General features: G+C 37.3%; 1 protein-coding gene across 1 annotated transcript; it reads right to left on the reverse strand.

Moving 5' to 3' along the window:
- Positions 1-4,264: 4,264 nt before the first annotated feature.
- DMRTA1 (DMRT like family A1) lies at positions 4,265-13,143 on the reverse strand. Its single transcript, XM_055294533.1, has 2 exons — positions 12,235-13,143; positions 4,265-8,938 (listed from the first exon to the last, which is right to left on the reverse strand). The coding sequence occupies exons 1-2, from the start codon at positions 12,899-12,901 to the stop codon at positions 8,091-8,093; spliced, it is 1,515 nt and encodes a 504-aa protein (XP_055150508.1). The 5' UTR covers positions 12,902-13,143; the 3' UTR covers positions 4,265-8,090.
- Positions 13,144-19,521: the final 6,378 nt, after the last annotated feature.

The raw sequence follows: 19,521 nt of genomic DNA on the forward strand, positions 1-19,521 counted from the left end.
TGCTACACTTTCAGTAATTTACACGGTAAATATTTCTCCTAGCTTTCTCCAAAAGAACCTAAACCAATTTACCAAGAGACTATACATTAAGAAAATAAAAATAACCCTACTTTTTGGAATTTACTGAACAATAACTATTCTCTAGAAACCTAAACTGCCACTGTGGTCCACCAGGCTGGGTAGGTCTTAAAGAGGTGAGTAAGCTCTAATCATCAATGACATTTTGGTTCAAGTCCATCTCACAGTGAGTCTAATGGGCTCCCAAATCTATCCTACATTTATTTCCTCATTTCTGGAAAGCATCTTTGGAAGATACATATTCAAAAACTGGCAGAATTTCCACATTGGATCTCTGACACAGAGATTGAGGACTATTACAATTGGAAATGTCAAATAGAGTCTTAAGAACTTTTATCCCTCCCAAAGCAGTGAAACAAAAGCAATAACACATTCCTAGAGGGACCACCAAAGCTTGTGCCACAGTCAAGGATGGAAGGGGTCCTAACACATTCCCATTCAAATCACCTATTTGGCCTGTGGCTAAGGCAGATGGATCTTGTGGAATGACATAAACTTAATTAGGTAATGATTATAACTGCAGCTGTATTCCCAGATGTAATTGCTTTATTGGAACAAATCAACACAGTCTCTTTTTTTGTAGTTTTAGGCTGCTGATGTCATAAATACTTTTTCTCTACACTTGTTAGTAAGAACCACCAGAAGCAGTAATGCACGTAGCATTCCTTAAGACTATATCAACTCTCCAGCCCTCTGCTACAATGTAGTCTACCAAGAACTTGTTTGCTTCTCCACTCTACGGGACATCAAGCAAGCCTACTACATAGATATCATTCTGATTGAACCCAATAAACTGAAGGTAGAAAATACTCTAGATATCTTGTCCAGACATATGCATGCCAGAGGCTGGAAGAATAAACCCTATAAACATTCACAAGCATGTAATATCTGTGAAATTTGTAGGAATTAGGGCCTGGGGCATATTGAAACATCTCTTATCAGATGGAAAACATGTTTCTGTATCTGACACCTGCTACCTCTAAGAGGTGGAGCTCTGTATTTTGGTTGCAATAGATACCTGGTTTGGGCATCTTACTTCAAACCATTTACCAAATAATCCAATAAGCTCTCAGTTTTGAGTCAGGCCCAGACTACAAGGTAGTTCTGCAACAGAGCCAAACTGTCATTCAACCTCTCCTGCCACGTGGGCCATATAACCCAGCAAATCCAATGGGGCTTGAGGTGTCTATGGCAGTTAGAGATCCTAAGGGAAACCTTTGGAAGATCCTTACAGGTAATTCACAGTATACCCCTCTCAGACTTTGGAGAAAAGTTTTGTTTTCTCACAGGGAATTATTCTCCTTTTGAGAAACAGCTTCCTCCTTGTTACAGGTTCCCACCAGAGTCCTGAAACTTAGTATTGGCCATGAAATAATCAGGTGACCATAAGTATTCATATTAACAAGGGTTGTCTGACTTGCCAAATGATACGTAGCAGTACTTCATCAAGTGGAAACAATAGATGAATTTTCCTCCAAAGATTTTGAAGTCACAAATAAGTTGCATAGAAAGTGGCTTAAATTCCCATGGCTTCTATACCTGCCACACCACCTCCTCTCTCTTATGTGGAGTTGTCTATTACAGAAGAATGAGGAAGAACAATTTTATCCTTGTTCACAGATGGTTCTGCACTATTCTGGCACTCTCTGAATTGGACAATGAGGCACTACAGGTGTGGCCTTGAAGTATAGTGGTGAAGAAAATTTTTCCAATGGGAAGAACTTCAACCTATACACCTGATTGTTCATTTTGCCTGACAGGAGATATGGATAGAGGTACATATCGGGAATCAGTCATGAGCAGTGACTAACAGTTTGGCTTGATGGTAAGCAAGTTAGAAGAAACAAGATTGGAAAATCAGTAACAAGGTCTACAGAAAAAGTATACAGAAAGACTTCTCTAAATGTGCACAATATATGAAGATATTTTTGTCTTACATAAATGCTCACATAAGAGCAACTTTGCAAGAGGAATATCTTAAAAATCTTATGCACAAGATTACCCATTCTTTCATTCCCATAATTGCCCAGTTGGCTCATGAAGAGAACGATCATGGAAGCAGAGATGGAGCCTATGCATGGGCTCAGAAACATGGACTTCCATTCATTAAGGCCGATTTGGATAGAGTCACTGCAGACTACCCAAACTGCCAAGAGCAAAGATCTACACTGAGTCCCTGAAATAGCACCATTCCCTGGAGGAACCAGCCAGCCACCTGGTGGCAGGTTGATTACACTGGATCACTTCCATCATTGAAGGAATACCTCTTTGTTCTCACTGAGGAAAAAAACAAAACAAAACAACAACAACAACAACAAAAACCACTTAGGCTAGGTATGGTTTTGCCTTTCCCACTTCTGGAGTTTCTGCTAAAACCACCAGCTGTGGGTTTACACAATGCCTTATTCACCTTTATAGTATTCCATATGACATTATTTCTGACAAATAAATTCATTTTACAGCAAATGAATTGCAATGTTGGGCTCATGCTCATGCAATTTACTGGTATCCTCATGTTCCCTTCATCCTGAAACAGCTGGCCTAATAAAATTATGGAATGGTCTTTGGAAGACTAGTTATGGCACCAACTGGTGAAAGCACTTTATGGGGCTGCAATAATGTCTTCCTGGATGTAAGATACGCTTTGAATCAGCTATAAATATGTAGCGATGTTTCTCCTATACCCAGGATTCATGAGTCTGGGAATCACAGGGTAGATATGAGAATGACTCCTTTCACAATAATCCTAATGATCCACTGGTAATATTTTTGTTCAGATTCTCTACAAATTTTGATCTTTCATGTTCAGAGATCTTACTTCCCAAAGAAGAAATTCATGAGAGAATACAACATTGTACTGGAATTCGCAACTACCATTGGCTATTTGGGGTACCTCAGACATTGAAACAACAGGAAAGAGGCAGGGGTAGAATTCCCAGTATTCAGAAGATCCTCTAGAGCATCACTTAGACTTTCAATATTTTGTGGTAAAAGTTCATGAAAAGCTACAACAACCTAATACAGGCAGGGCTATAATGGTACAGATGCTTCACGAACCAGGATTTGGGTCACTCTATCAAGTAAGGAACCACAATTAACTGAGACACTTTCAGGGAGCTGAGAAAATATGAATTGCATAGTGTAAGAAGGCCGTTAGAAATACCATCTGTGATCTTATGACCAGTTATGATCACATGACTGAACATGAGGGCTCTAGTAGATAAAAATATTTATTTATGTATTTATTGCTTCAAAGTAAGTGTATTTGTGTGTGTGTGTGTTTGTGTGTGTGTGTGTGTGTTTCCCCTTTCCCCATTTCCCTAGTCTAACAAAAGATTTATTAATAGTGGTTACCTATATCTCAGGATTAAAGCTATAGGATATTCAAAGGAGGGTTTGACTGAGTAAAACAGAAATGAGCATAACCCACAGATAGGTAAGTCACTTTGTTGTGTTCCCTTTTGGGGAGTGGGCTAGCGTGTTTTTGTTGTACGAAATATAGTTGTATCAACTTCAGGTAAAAGAATGATTTTGTTTTTGCTCTTATTTGGAAGTAAATATGGTTAACATATGTGACTATGAAAGCCGTGTTGACAAGGAGTACACTGTACTAGACTACACTGTCATTTGGTTGACTGCAAATTACATTTCTCAGAATTCCCTTTCCTGTATTGTTCAAAGTGAGATTGGCCCCCCAAAAAGGAATTATGGTGAGATTAAGGTAGAAGTGAAACACAAGTCATTAAGGTCAGATACCCAGTGATTTCCAGGCTGTCTTCACTTTTCCTTACTCCACATCTAGCTTGTCTTCCTGCCTGCTGACCTCACTGACCCACGGTGGCACAGGTTCACCACCAGGTGTTTGCTCACAGACCAACAGAGCTAGAACGTACACAGTGGCACTGGTTTCCCATAGCTCCCCTTCGGAACCCCTGGCTGGGAACCATTTGAGTGACTGGACATGCTGGACTTCACAGAGCTTCAGTTCCCACTTGTCAACCCACACCAGTGCTTCAAGCAGATGAGTGAATCTTTCTCTTATCTGCCAATTTCCCTCTTCCAGACATTCATTTTCAAGCTCCTCCTTTGTTTATGTTAGGTTAAATTTCTATAACTCCCTTATTTCCACATATTACATGGACTCTGTTTTCCTGACAACCCTAATAAATGTAGCATAAACACAAACTATGATTTTGCTGTTTATTTTCTTCAGAAAGCCCTGAAAATAATCCAAATAACATATACGATAATATGTTACAGAAGTGTGGCTCGCCTATGAAATGAACAACCAAACAGGAAGTCTGGAACTAAGCCTGTACGCTGCTCTGGTGATGGCTGCCCTTTGGGCTCCACATCCACTAAGTGGATTAAATGCAATTACAGTACTCTTTGCTGAGAGACTGCCACCAGGGGGCAAAGATTATATCTTAATACAAAGTAATAACAGTGAGAGTTATTTATTTAGCATCCAGTATATAAGCATTACTGTACTCTGCCATTTATTTAAGCTTTTATCTCCATGAATCTTGCAAGTTAAATATTATTATCCTTGTTTTGCTGAGAAGAAATAAATGTCCAAAGAGTATAAGTAATCTGTCCAAGTCATATAGATAAATCCATTCTAGGTTTCCTCAACTCCAAAACAAATGCTTCTTCTAGAAAGACATATTGGTATTTACCTTATAGGAAATGTACTAATATTTGTCGTCAGTGCTCTCCCATGTCCTCTTTAAGCCCCACTCATGCCTATATACCTTACACTAACCTCTGTCAGTTTTATTCCCTTGTAAGTCATGCACTGTGCTGTATGTCTTTCTTTTCTGCTTACTCTCAGGAGGCTATCACATAGGCAAAATTCTGATGAGCAAAACTGCACTGTTTTATTGACAAATAATGGTAGGGTGTTTTAATTTTCATGGCCTTAGAATTGAGATTCCATTACTTATTTATTTAACAAATACTTTCCATGTTTCTGATGAGCTACAAAATGATTCAGTCTCAATATTAAAGCAGTAATGAAAAATCCCATCAATCAGGCTTTGACTGGTATTTTCTACATGCATTTTTCAACGAGTTCAAGATGCTTTATCATACAAGGCAGCCATTACACTCTTGGACAGCTGTTAACTGTGAAAAAAGTCATTCCTTATGTTCTTTTGAATACTCTATGAAATGTTTGCCTCTTAGGCCCTCTATATGATACAGAATAAACCCAATTCATTTTTGTTATATGCTAGCTCTTAAAGCATTTACCCCCTCTTTCTTCCCACCACTAATTAGTGGCTTAGGAGTTCAGACTTCAAGCAGCATCCATGGATATAACTATCAAGATTACAAGGAACTCATTGATGTACCAACATTGTCAAATAATACCAATATTGGTTGATTGGTTGTTTTTGTACACACAATATAGACTGAGCAACTTGAGGCAAAGTCTTGTATCTTAATCACTTCTTTATCTCTTGTGTCTAACACAGTGCATGGCACAAATAGGTTATTATTAAAAATTACTAAATAGGTGTTGAATGAAGAAATTGTTAAGCTAATACTTGCTATCTTTTTTTTTCAGTCAGTGGAAACCTAGTGTATAGGTTGAGAACCTATGATATATCAGAGACTGTTCAAGGCCATGAATGAACAAAACAGACATGAATCCTTCCTCAGACCTTGGAGTCTGAAATTGCTGAAGTGAGTACAGTAATTCCACTGCAGATTATTAATATTACTAACCTTAGGGAGAAAAATCCCTACTGCTGAGCCTCAATTTCCTCATATACTATTGAGTTGTTAGACAAATGACCTATTTGATAAGATTAAGTCCTTAAATTATTAGAAAGGGTATGGAATGTGTAAGGCATTATATAAATTAAGTTTTATGATTATAATACTATTTTATAGATTTGAATACCGCCCAAAATGGATGTTCTTCCAAGGTCAAAAGCAATTCAGTTTCTCAGATACAAGCACATCATTATAAAACCACATACGTAATGCAGTAACTCTAGGATTATTATTTTAAACCATATCTCTATTGTATAATGTAACTTCCTTTAGAGCACAATATTTTACATTCAGTGTCCTCTATAGGATCTAGCACTTTTCAGAAAAATAGCATTCAATAAGTGGATTAATGCAATAGAAACAACTGAAGAATCACCAAGGAATCTAACATGAATACCATTTAGGAGATTCAAGAACCCAGTGAAATTGTATGCAAAACTGTGTGTCCGTACGCCATTTTGTAGAGTTCTTCAGTTTTATCAGAGTCTCAAAGAGATCTATCATATATAAGAGTTTCTTACTCAGTATATATTAATTGAATTTCAACTACTTGCTAGACATTGTACTATGGTTTAGGCTTAGAATATAAAACTTTTTTATAATAAATGAATATTGAGTACATCGAAATTGTTCAAGATCTGCTTTCTTATATTCACACCATTAAAATTAATGCATAACCTAATAAACACATTTACATCCTAAATCAGCATCAGATACTCTGAAGTAATTTAATATCACATTTTCTGGCAAAATATTCCTTGGAAATACATTCTTATTGGCTTCACGAAAAAAGCCTCCATGATAATATAATCTATAGGGGCTTAATGTATGTCTACATGGACTTATATATGTGCATATAGGTACATACACACATACGTATATACATATAATTTTAAAAATCATTAGTGAGTCATGCTGCTTAAATAGTTTAAACAATCTCTAATTCATCAACTGTCTTTTACCACCACTGGGTTTCCATTTATTCCTAACAATAACAATGAAGCTACTGTCCTTCAAAAAAAAATGATCACATATAAAGAAAATGTCCTAGAAATTGTTTTGTAAGCAGTTTCCTCAGGGACTTTCCACTGACTGAAATAAATAGTTTTCAAATGCGCCAGATGGAGGACAAAAATTATTTTTAAAATTGCAAGAATACCTCTGAAACTTCATGGCAGTTTTTCCCCTTTGGAAATCTTATATCTCCCCTCAGTGCATTAAGCATCAACTATCTTCAGTTAATAAATATTTATTTGAGCAGCTATTTTAGTTTTCTGAATAAAATTATTCTTACCTTTGAGAATGGCTGCCATATATTCTTGTCCCAAACTTATAAGAAAAGGATATTTCCCCAGATACAGACATAAGCACACTTAAAGACTGAAACTCTCATCCACAGTAGATGTGCACTTTACAGTATGGAAATTTTAATGTAGTATAATCCAAAATGACTATTTGAAAAAAAATGGTTACTCTCCAGAATCAACGTCTCTAATTCATATATTCTACAGAGCTCAGTTGCAACTGGCGATAGTGGCCAGGAGATGGCGCAGTCATATTTCCTAAGATTTACTTCATAGACACAGAGTTAAAGAGAAAGAAATGTTTTTTAATGGCACTTGTTTTCACTAATGGAAGCTAAGATTGAAAAATAAAACACTCAGGAAATATAAATTCAAATTGCTCAAATGTTTTATTTATTACGAATCACCTATCTGCAAATCCAATGCTTTAAAAATACTTTGAATAACTTTTTTCTTTCCTATGAGCAAGGAACAGAAGAAACAGTTTTGAAGTAGTAATTATTTAGAATTGCCTTAATTGTTCAGTTCTTCCTTTTGGTTTATAGTCTATTATGCTGGATTGCTTTACACTTACAAATGTATTTTATCACTAAAAATTCCACTTTTCAATAAAATAAAAACTAGTTTTAAAATAAAAATTTTTACAAATGATAATTTAGGGAGAAAATTCATTAAATATTTCCTGAAATAGCTTTATTCAAGGCACATATAATGTTCAGATTTCCTTTTTCATTTGATAAATCCTAATGAAGAGTTTTCAGATGTAAGACCTACTATATTGCTTGAAAAAAAAAAACCCAGCATTTTAAGACCTCATAATCCACTCACATACTTATTGAAGTATATTAATGGATGTGTGTGTATGTGTGTGCACGTGCATGTATTGTATGCTGGAAAAACTCCAGAAAGAGAGAATGGGCATATACATTACAGATTGTCCTGATTTGGTCTGAAGTACAGTCTGCCACAAGTTATTGAGTCTTTACTGGAAAGGTAGGAAGAATCTCTAATCATCCCTGAAAAGGCATAATCCAAAGCTGGCCGAAAAGGCAAGGTGGGTACTAACCCAGGTGTTAGGTAGGGTGACATAAAACCAGATAACCCTCTTCCTGCAGAAGAATATGCCAGCCTTAATGGACTGATAGCTACTCTAGGATTTAAGCTGTAGAGATTTGAATCACCTCCATAAGAAGCAGAAGTAGTTTGAAGAGGAGAGAAAGCTGATTTATTACCTAGAGTTCCAAAACCAATTCCAGCAAGATTAAAACTTGAAGCTCTCTGAAAGGCTGTGTTTTCCAGTCCTTCTGAGTTTGCTAGGTTCCTGTTGTCTGGCTTGTGTTCTTTGCCATTTAAAACCTGTTCAATGGCTTGGACCACATCCCCTTTGCAGAACTGTAGAATGCCTTCTAGCCGGCTGCGCCTGTAATTTGGGAAAATCTTAGTAAGGATATCAAGAGGATCTCTTGTTCTTGAGGACACTGTAGGAAGGCTTGTCTTGGTCGCAGTCAAGTCTTTGACCCATTCACTTTCATTTCCTGATTCCAGATCAGAGGATGATAAGGACCTGGGACTCCCTTCACCTCCTGATTGCTCTCCAGGATGAGGAGACGGGATACTATCATGCTTGTTGGAGTATTCTGAAATAGATGACCTGATACTTTGTTTCCCAATGACACCATTAGACCTAGGAGATGATCCTAGGTAAAGTTGATGGGATTTGGAGATCAGTTCTTCTTGTCCATTCTGGCATGACTCACATTTACTCTCTTTTTGTTCTGGAGAAGAGGGGGGAAAAAAAACCAATCAAATATAGGGAAAACTTCCCAGAACGTAGTACTGCTCACTCAAAAATAATGCTGGATAATATAATTCATTCACTCCTATTAATTAGCAATATTTATACACTCCAAGGCATTTTAATGAATAACTCAAATTTGAAAGATTATTCAGAAATGCAGGTGCTGGAATACTGAAACATATACTACTATATCATCTCAGAATCACAAAGGTATGCGATATTAAAATGCAATTATATTTAGGAAACAGAAGATGAGCGTGTATTGTTACCCCAAATTGTCTGCATAACACCGATATGGCACACTGTCTGTTCTATCTTGGTTGTGTGGGATCTTCCTAAATGTCACCTAAGTTTTGTTGTTATCTAAGTGATATTTTTTCAAAATGACACTATGGAAAAAGAACTGAATAAAATGAATAGAGAATAAGAGGAATAATCTTAGTTTGAAAATGAATATTCTATTTAATCGCTAATGCTAAATTTTAACAAATGATTTTTTATCTGATATTTCAGGTTATAATTCATTTACTTGAATAATATAAAAAACCAAAATTGTTCATTTCATTTCAAATTTAAACCAGTAAGTACTATTGCTATGTCAATCCCAAATCATACTAGAGCTTGCATATTTCATTTTATGAGAGATGATACAGATGGTATTTTTCATAATCCTCTATGAAACATGTACTTTCTTTTTCAATCCTTAAGAAATATCAATAACAGACCTTAAAAGCAAATTGTTTGTAAAAGAAAATTTTAAACTGTCCTGTTGCAATCTATATGAATCCTCAAATCGTCTTTTAAAAACAACGTATTAGGCATTTGCTTTAAATCACAGCCCTCCTCCAATGTTAGTGGCAATTTTCCAAAAGTACTTTTACACAAAGTTCTGGTTTTTCTATCTCAACATGTTGAGCATATTAATCAAACAAGAATATTTTAATACCCTTTACTAGGTTAACACCACAAAAATTAAAATAGCCATATTTACTATATAACTTTTACTTTGGTTTACATTTTCTATTACCCTAGAGATATAGAGGTAAGAGTAAACTGTTAAGTGGAGCGTGCAGAGTAATTCTGTCCAACTTTCTTTTTCTACTAAGTTTATGAATGTCACAAAACAAATATTGCCTAAGGCAGTGATTTGTAAATATGATTTGCAATACTCCAGTTTTCTTAAGAAGAATTCAGTTCTAAATTCTAAAGAAATAGCTATAGTTTATTTTAATATTAAAGTGTATACAATTTAGCGTTTTGAAGTTCAAAATGCTGTTCCTATATGCTGTTCCCACAAGCATATGAAAAAAAGAATATCACTACTGCAAAAATTACACTCTATAGGATTTTCAACTTGAAATAACACAATAATACTTTTCTAATGAAATTTGCCAAGCGGAAATAGATTAGCATTAGTCCTCCATTCCACTTTACTTATAAATATGAATGAGCATGCCCCTGAACATGTCAATTATCAACATTTCATCTCTATAGCAATTTATGCATGAAATCATAAAATAATGTCTTGTTATATTTTACTCATAGTATAATATATGTAATGAAACACCAATTTGCATAAGATTATTTAGAAAATATGGTGTCTTTAAAATATAATACCATTTACATCATCTCTCTGTCTTCTCAACTCCTACAGCTTCCTTTGCTTCTATTGCATTTATCATTGTATATTAAGCCTTGCATTGTAGTTTTTGGATACATATAGTCTGCCTTCTTTGGAATATAACGTTCTTTTGTGTAGGAAAAACTTGTTCACTTCTAAATCACTGTTAGTCTTTGTCTAATGAATGAGTAAATTAAATAGACTATTTTACCACAGTTCATGGCTATTGTGTAAGAGAAGCAGTCAATTTAGAAAGCTATTGAAGTAACCTTTCAAACATTAGCTGAGGCAAACAACAAAATAAAATAATTAGCTCTATAAAACAGAACACTTTGGTACCAACTAGAAATCACATAAATCAGTGTCTCACAGGGAGCTGTCAGCCATTTCACTATCGGTGTAGTTTCAGGAATTCTCATTTTTACTTCTCTTTCATAGCACTTTTACTTAATAACTGTGCTCTTTAGCACTCTTCATCTTTCATGAGAATTGTAGAAAGTCTGTTTTGCCTACTCAAATAAATTAGAATATGTGCAAAAAGTTGACACATGCAAACACAAAATTCACTCGGAATTGAATGCCTCATTTCAATTCACAGAATTTTCCAAATGTACTGTGAGTAGAACTTCAAGCAGCCATTGAGCGAAAAATCTGTTGAGATCTGCAATTTTCACAATTCAAGGAAGGTTTCTAATTAATAGTTTACTGTATAGCTATCATACAATTTCATATAATACAGCTTTATAAGTTTTGTGTAAGTTTTGGACTTATACAAAAAAAAAAATCACAATGATATTTCCACTGCTTAGTAGGCCCCGTGGAGGCTATGAAGTTCACTAAAATATATCTCCTAGCGCAGGAAATGAAGGCAACTGACTTGCAGTCAAAAAATAAGAGAAAAATAATGAAAACTCCTTGGATAAAAAACCTCTAATATTGAACTTTGAAATTCTTACCTATGGTTTTACAAATTACATTTTGCAAAAACAATTTAGAGTGAAGGAACAAAGAAAGACGATGGTTTGATAGATTTTAGTCTCTTCCCCACATTAAGCTTGCAACAGATGTTCGCGCCAACATGTAGTAAAGAACTGCATCCCCAACTATCAGAGTTTCTCACGCAAAATCAGCTCTGGTTTTACAGCCGAAAACAGTCCAGAGAAGGGAGGACCACCTGAGCCTGGGGAGACTGAGGCTGCAGTGAGCAGTAATGGCGCCACTGCACTCCAGCCCGGGCAACAGAGTGAGATCCTGTCTCGAAAGAGTACAGAGCAGACTCAAACACAGCACCTCTTACCAAGCTTTTCGCCCAATGCCTGCTTGAAGTTCTACTCACACAGTGAAAGTCAAATCAACTTCCGCGTAAATAACTCTACTCCTAGGGTGGATTGCTCACTTCTTACCACCATGCTTCATTTTTTCATGATCTTATCCTATCACCTGAGGGAACGAACAGTAAACTCCTCCAAAGTGAAGGCGATGGGTCTCTCACACTCTCATTAATGTCCATATTGCTGAGCAGTTCCCCAGAACTTAAAGTGCTTCTTTTAAACAACTATTCCTGCCCGCCTATGGACACGGTGGCTTGTTTCAGAGTTTCTTTCCAGAACAACCATTTCCTTGAGCGAAAAGTAAATGAAAGACCAACTCACCTTGTTTTTCCTCAGGATAATCTTGCTGGAAAACTTCGAAAGCGGGGGTCGCGGAACCACTGGCCTGTCTCAAGGCACCCAGTCCCAGCGCAGCCCCCGCCGCAGGGCCGCCCGTGGACTGTGGATTCTCGGCTCTGCCGCCGCCCCCGGATGCCCGACCCCCGGGGGGCCCGGAGAGCCCCGAGCACAGGAGCCTCTGTAGCCCCCGGGCTTCGCTCTCCTCCTGCGCCTGCTGCCTGCGCAGCGCCACCTGGGCGGCCATGACGCGCTGGCGCTCGGCGATCAGGGTGCACTTGGCACACGCGCAGTCCCGCCAGCGGCAGAAGCGCTTGTGGCCCTTGAGCGCTGACACCACGCCATGGTTGCGACAGCGGGCGCACTTGGGCGTCCGCGGGTAGCCGCAGCCCACCGCGCCTACCCCCCTCTCCAGCCCGGGAGCCGGCGGGCAGCCTCCGCTTCCCGAGGTGGCGGCAGCGGCGGCGGCGGCCGCGGCCGCTGCTCGCAGAAAGAGGCTGGGCGGCCGCAGGAACGCTGGGGGAACCTGCATCCCCGATGGTACCGGCAACGCCGGGGATGGGGGTGGAGGGGCAGCCACCACTAGCCCAGGGGCCAAGTGGGGTCGGCCGCTAACGCCTCGGTCTCTGCTGCCACACTGCGACCGCTCCATTCCCGAGAAGTTTCTGGCCGGGAGTCCCAAGTGGAAAGTGCGCTGACCGCAGCTAACCCTGCTGGGAGGCTGGGGAAGCCGGGGCAGGACGCGCCGTGGTCCTACTGAGCCCCACCCGCGCACAGACAAAAGTTTTACACTCTTTCCACTCGGAAGGAGTTGGGACGACCGCGTCCCGAAGCTGGAGACGCTGAGAGGTGCAGCTGTCCCGTGAGCCTGGCAGAGACCCCGGGCGCTAAGTTAATGCCCCTGTGCCTCCAGCCAAGAAGGCGAGGCTGGAGAGGCTACCCCGCCCACCCAGGCTCCCGGCCAAGCGCGGAAGCCGGAGGAGGGCCCGGGGCGGGGAGTGGGGACCTTCTGGGAGGAGGGCGGTGGGGAATCCGTCCAATGGGCTGCAAATGTCTCCTCCCCCCAAAAAGCCCGTTTCTCCTACTTGCTTTCCTAGGAGTTATCGACGTCTATTTTTGTAAACTAGCCTTTGCAGCCTCCCCTTTTATTGCCCTTTTAAAATTAAGCAGAGTTTGAATTTCTCCTTTTCTCACTTCCACGCTTCTCTTAAGAAAGTCTGAAGATTTGGATTTTGAGTTCCCCTTTCGGGTTCCCAGATGAAGTCTTCATGTCTGCAGCAGCTTGGCCAATGTTAGTGGGAGCCCAGCTTGAACGAATTTGTTACCCACCAGAAAGATGCCTTATTTTAAATGGGTCTTAGGACAACATCAAAACAATGGATAAATAACTAAGGGAATTGATTCACATTCAGATTCTTTTCATGCATTCTATTTATTTACACATGTAAATTTGGGTTATGTGTACTATATTTTAAAATACTGCTACTTTTAAAAAGTTATAAAACTCTTCTCTGGGCCTATTTATAGGAAGCGATTGCGTTAAAGCTGTTTCAAAAATACTTACGTCTATTGTAAAGTATTGGGGAAAGTCGTTTAGATCATTATTTAAATATGCTGTCATAAATGCATTCTTCACATATGAATTTAATGCCTTTAATTATAAGAAAAGATCATAAGGCGTTTAAATCAAAAGAGCGTCTGAGATAGAAAATTCATGAATATTTATTCTTAATGGAAGGTAGCGTCAGCACTCTGCCAGCTCTTCAAGATGGTATCCAACTGCCTTGGACAGGTTATTCATTTTCTATCCCTAAGATAGCAATTAATAATGATATTTTTACCATTCCACCTGTTCACATTCAGAGCAGACATTGCTGATCTATCTGGCCTTTCTCCTACCAACCTACTCAACACCATCACCACCTCTACCATCCTCTCATACAAACATCCTATCATAGAGGTTTTCCACCCTTCCTAAGAACAGGAACTACCTAGGGAACTTTTAAAAGAGATGGACACTCCAATCTACGTAATATATTCTGATTCTTTTGGTCTGTGTCTTAAACTCTGAAGGTGACAGTTACATACAATGTTTAGAAGTACCACTCAAGGAATTCCTAACCTCTGGGGTTTCTATGATACCCAAACTTTCTCACAACTCTTTATCTTTGTTCAAGCTACTCTTGCCTAAAATGTACTGATGCCCTAACTGTGGACTCACATCCATCCTTTGAGAGATGAGTTTTTAGTTCTAAATGGATCATTAAAATACAATGAATTACCTAATGACAAAGCAATTTTCTTTTCTATTCTTTTTAAGAGCTTCAGGTTACATAATGGGAATGTTCAGCTTAATGCAAATATGTCTTTTAAATTTTTAAAATACCTTTTAATTGTATTTTTCAATAATAACAACAAAGAGCAGCAAGTAAAATGTTTACCTATAATTTAGCGATATTTTTCTGTTTTTATTTGATTTTTAAAGTTTTCTTATAATTATGGAAAGTGATATTGGTTTTCATCCAAGAAAGTAAAAATAGTTTTTAAATAAATGTATTTAACTTAAATATTTGTCAATTTAAATGAAGAATTATTGCAGATAATGCATACGTGGCAAAAGAAATTGAGGTCTGGAAAACATTGTCTTGGTGGTTTTGGAGTAAAAAAGCATTGCTCTCAAATTCTGGATCCACTTTTAGTAAGTTACTTTATCTCACCCTGTCCTCAATTTTCTCATTTGTAAAATAAGAATAATCATATGGTTACTTCAGGATTAAACGAGATAACATACCTGAATCATAATGCATATAATGAGATGCATATTTTACTGTTCCTAACACCTAGGTTCTTGATATATATTATTTTCTTAATAAAAGAGTTTTAAATATTAATATTTAGGAATGATATTTCAAATGCTAAATGAGAATTTTATTATATTTTAGAAGAACTCCCTTGCCTTAAATGAACTCAAAAACCAGACTTGTTATACATTTGGGAAAATATAGAAGAAAGGTATCCAAAATTGTTGGTGAACTAAAATTAGATTGGCATTAAAAATGTAACCATTTTCATAGTAAGTATCCCATCTTGGACTTTGTGTGATTGGCCTAAGTGGTGACAGTGCTTTGAGGAGAAAAGATTATTGGCCAGGAAATCAAGACAGATGGGTTCAAATAAGCAGTGTATCTGACAGAAGGTAAGGGCACTTCCAATGACTAGATTTGTGGTGTTGAAAAGTAACTCTATCTTTTTGGTCTCGGTTACTCAGTTGCAAAATGAGACAGTTGGGTTAAATAATTTCTAAGATTATTTAAATTTTAATGACTTATGACTTTAATACAGGCATGTCTAATACAAGATCATTGTGTTTTTAATATACTAGCAATGGAAAATCTGAAATGAACTGAAAAAAATTGTTTTACCCTAACACTGAAGTAGCTCTCTATTACTGTAAGACAAAATAGATTTCAGAGCAAATAATATTACTAGGGATAATATTTACTTCATGAAAATACCATTATTCTAAATACGTATGCACCTAATAACAGTGCCTCAAAACGCAAGAAGAAAAACAACTGCAAAAAGAAATAGATATATCCACAATTATAGTCAGACTTCAACATCCTTCTTCAATAATTGATAGTATAGGCAGAAAACCAGTAAAGATACAGACAATTTGAACCACACTGTCAACAGATAGACCCAATGAAATATATACAGCATTCAACTCAACAACTGCAGAATGCTTGTCTTTTTGAAGTGCATATGGAATGTTTACCAATCAATCGAATTTGGTACCATAAAAGCAAGGCTGAATAAAAGGATTCAAATTGTACAAAGTATGTTTTTTGACCACAATGGAATTGAAACAGAAATCAATAAAAGAAATAAATCAAGAAAAATCCTAAAATGTGTGGAAATTAATAACACATTTTAAAATAACCCATATTAAAAGGAGAAATATAAAGGAAAATAGTATGTAAACTGAGTAAAAATGAAAATACAACATATCAAAATTTGTGGGATGCAGTTAAAACCATACTTTGGGGAGTCATTTATATCACTAAACACCTATATTATTAATAAGAAATCTCAAATCAATGATCTCAGTTTCCAACTTGGGGAACTAGAAGTGGACCATTAAATTCAACCAAAATAAGTAGCAAAAGGGAAATAATTAAAAACGGAAGAGAAAGTAATGAAACAGCACACAAGAAAATAATTAAAAATAAAATGTAGCCAAAAATTGGTTCTTTGAAAAGATCAATAAAACTGATCTCTACACTAATCAAGAAATGGGACAAGTGCCAGCTCACGTCATCACCCTCACTGAGCCCCAGGTACATTTAACTATTGAGCGCCAGGAAATTGACTTCCTCCTGGACACTGGCGTGGCCTTCTCAGTGTTAATCTCCTGTCCTGGACGTCTGTCCTCAAGGTCCGTTACCATCCGAGGAATCCTGGGACTTTGCGGCACCTAGCCTGGGCACTCCGGCAGCCCAGAGAGAGCTCATCTCCCAATCAAGCCCAGCAGGCACTGGCCAGCCACACCAAGTGTGGGGCCGCCGAGCCTGCACCCACCCGAATCCCGCGCATGCAGCCCCGGCTCCCGCCCATGCCTCTCCCTCCACACCTCCCCACAAACAGAGGGAGCTGGCTCCAGCCTGGGCCAGCCCCAGAGAGGGGCCCCCACCGCGCAGCAGCAGGCTGAAGGGCTCCTTGAGCGTGGCCAGAGCAGAAGCCCCCAAGGAGGTGCTGAGAGTGAGTAAGGGCTGCTAGGACGTTGTCACCTCTCACATATATTAGGAATATATAAAATAACAACTAATAAATTGTGCTTTGTCAAAATTAAATATTTTTCTTCTTCAAAAGACACTGTTAAGATAATTAAAAGTCATGCCACAGACTGGAAGAAAATAGAGGCAACACATATATCTGATAAAGAACTTATATACAGAATATATAAAGAACATTCACAACTTGATAGGAAAAGCAGTCCTTTCAGTGGGCAAAATATTTGGATAAACATGTCATCAGGAAAGATATATGGATAGAAAATAAGCACAAGAAAATATTCTACACACCATTAGTAACGAGGGAAATGCACATTAAACCAAACATGAAATACTACCATATACATATCACAATGACTACAATTAAAAAGATTGGTCATACCAAGTATTGACAAGGACGTGAAGCAGCTGGGACTTTTATACACTGATGGTAGAAATGTAAAATAGTACAACCACCTTGGAAAATAGATTAACAGTTTCTTAAAAAGTTAAATATCATCTACCCTATGATCCAACCATTACATTCCTAGTTATTTACCCAAAAGAAACATTCAAATGTCCATACAAAGACACTGACATTTTAAAGTAGCTTTATTTGAACAGCTGCAAATTGGAAAACATCAATCATCAACAGATGAATAGACTAACAAATTGTGATATATCCATATTATAGAAAACCTTCAGAAGATGAACATGAACCTAGTCAGAAAGAAAGTATACCTGTGTTACATAATTGAGTGTGAAAAAACAGAATATATCACAAGAAATTAGCCAAGAAGGCAAGTGACAGAAGACTGAAAAGAAAAAAGATCATAGAATATCCTCAGCTAAACTATTGGTAAAAGAAAGGTAAAGTGTATATGCAGTTTTGGAGGGAATTTTGAACTGCATTTCTCTTTTCCTGGGATACTTTAATGCATTTGAGCATTATCATGGATGGGAGGCCACAGTCTGCTGGATGACAGGAGTTTCAGCCCTTGGACATTAAATGGCTAGGCACCTCAGGTCTGAGCAGAAATGGGCCTCCTTCGGGATATTATTCTTTTCTGAAGTATTGTTGAGAAAGGGATGGACATGTTTGGTGATATATATAATTGGCCAAGAAATGTCACTCGAAGAACAAATTCCTACCAGTAAATACATCCCCTTGGGGATACCATGAGGCTGGGGAGAGATAATTCATTACACCAAAGCTATAACTAACAACAGTATTGTGGCTCTTAGGAAATAAGATGCCCTGAGAGGACATAATCTCTGATTCCTTGCTCTGGGATGGCTGGAAACCAGTTGGATGCTATACACATTGTTCCCCCACTTTCAGGGGGATACAAATTGTGAAACAGAATAGAATGTGTTCTGTTTTGTTACTTTACAAGCTCTTTCACACAAGTTGAAGATGCTTACTTGGAATCATAAATAACTAAGAAATACATAAGTGGAGATGTATCCTGTTTTGTATGTTCTTTTCTAAATTCCTGGTACATAGTAAATGCTCAATATGTCTTTGAAAATAAAGAATGGATGTCACAGGACTTACATTTAAGTTGGTTGAATAGGCATCAACACCACATTGCTTTGCCTTTATGTTATAAAAATGGTTGAGAAGTAATTTCCAGCACACTAAAAACTAATCTTTTCCTGTTTTTCAACCCTGAGTTTTATATAAGTTGGAGTGTAATTTCTTTTTTAAGTATGGTTTATTGTTTACTTTATTTTACAACTTTCATTAATGTTAAATAAAAGTATTTTTTGTTTTTCTTATAGGAAAAATCTTATAAAACTCTACAGTTCATGCCAATGAATGCATTTCAGTATTTTTCAAAATATTTAGATACAAACACACATAGTTGCTTATGAATATGATGGATTAATATGTTAGTGTATTTACTTCTACATTTTTTCTTCATATAAAAAGTTATGATAATATTGTTTATATATAATACATTTAACTTAATTTTGTGACACAAAGATTTCTCATTTTAACAGATTTTGCAAATGTCAACTTTAATAGCTATGTGATTTTCCATTATTTTGTCATAGGGTAATTACTTAATTCTTCTAGTTTTAGACATTCATAGTTTCATTTTCTCCCAGTTTTAAATAAGGAGATGAACATATAAGCATAAAGCACTTTCTGTATTTCAAATTACCTCCTTAGAATAAATCACTATACATACAAGTACTGAATTAAATGTTGTAAGTAATTTTAAAGCTTTTGATTATGTTCTTGGCTTTTTTTTTCTAACAAGGCTGTATGAATTTGAATTCTAATATACAGCTCATTTCATCATCATCCCATGTATTTTTTCTTTTTCTCTTAAGTGGCAGTGTTTTTTCTTAGTGGGAAACCAATTCTGCCTTCTAAAATAACAGTGATAACCCAAAATTCCATAAGGAAAATAATTCTACAACACCTCAGTCCATAGAAAGATAATCACCATTTTGCAAATTTCTGGTTAAGTGTGACTGGGGGGAATTG

This window comes from Symphalangus syndactylus, chromosome 9 (assembly GCF_028878055.3).
Source record: "Symphalangus syndactylus isolate Jambi chromosome 9, NHGRI_mSymSyn1-v2.1_pri, whole genome shotgun sequence".
In the NCBI taxonomy this organism is placed as follows: domain Eukaryota; kingdom Metazoa; phylum Chordata; class Mammalia; order Primates; family Hylobatidae; genus Symphalangus; species Symphalangus syndactylus.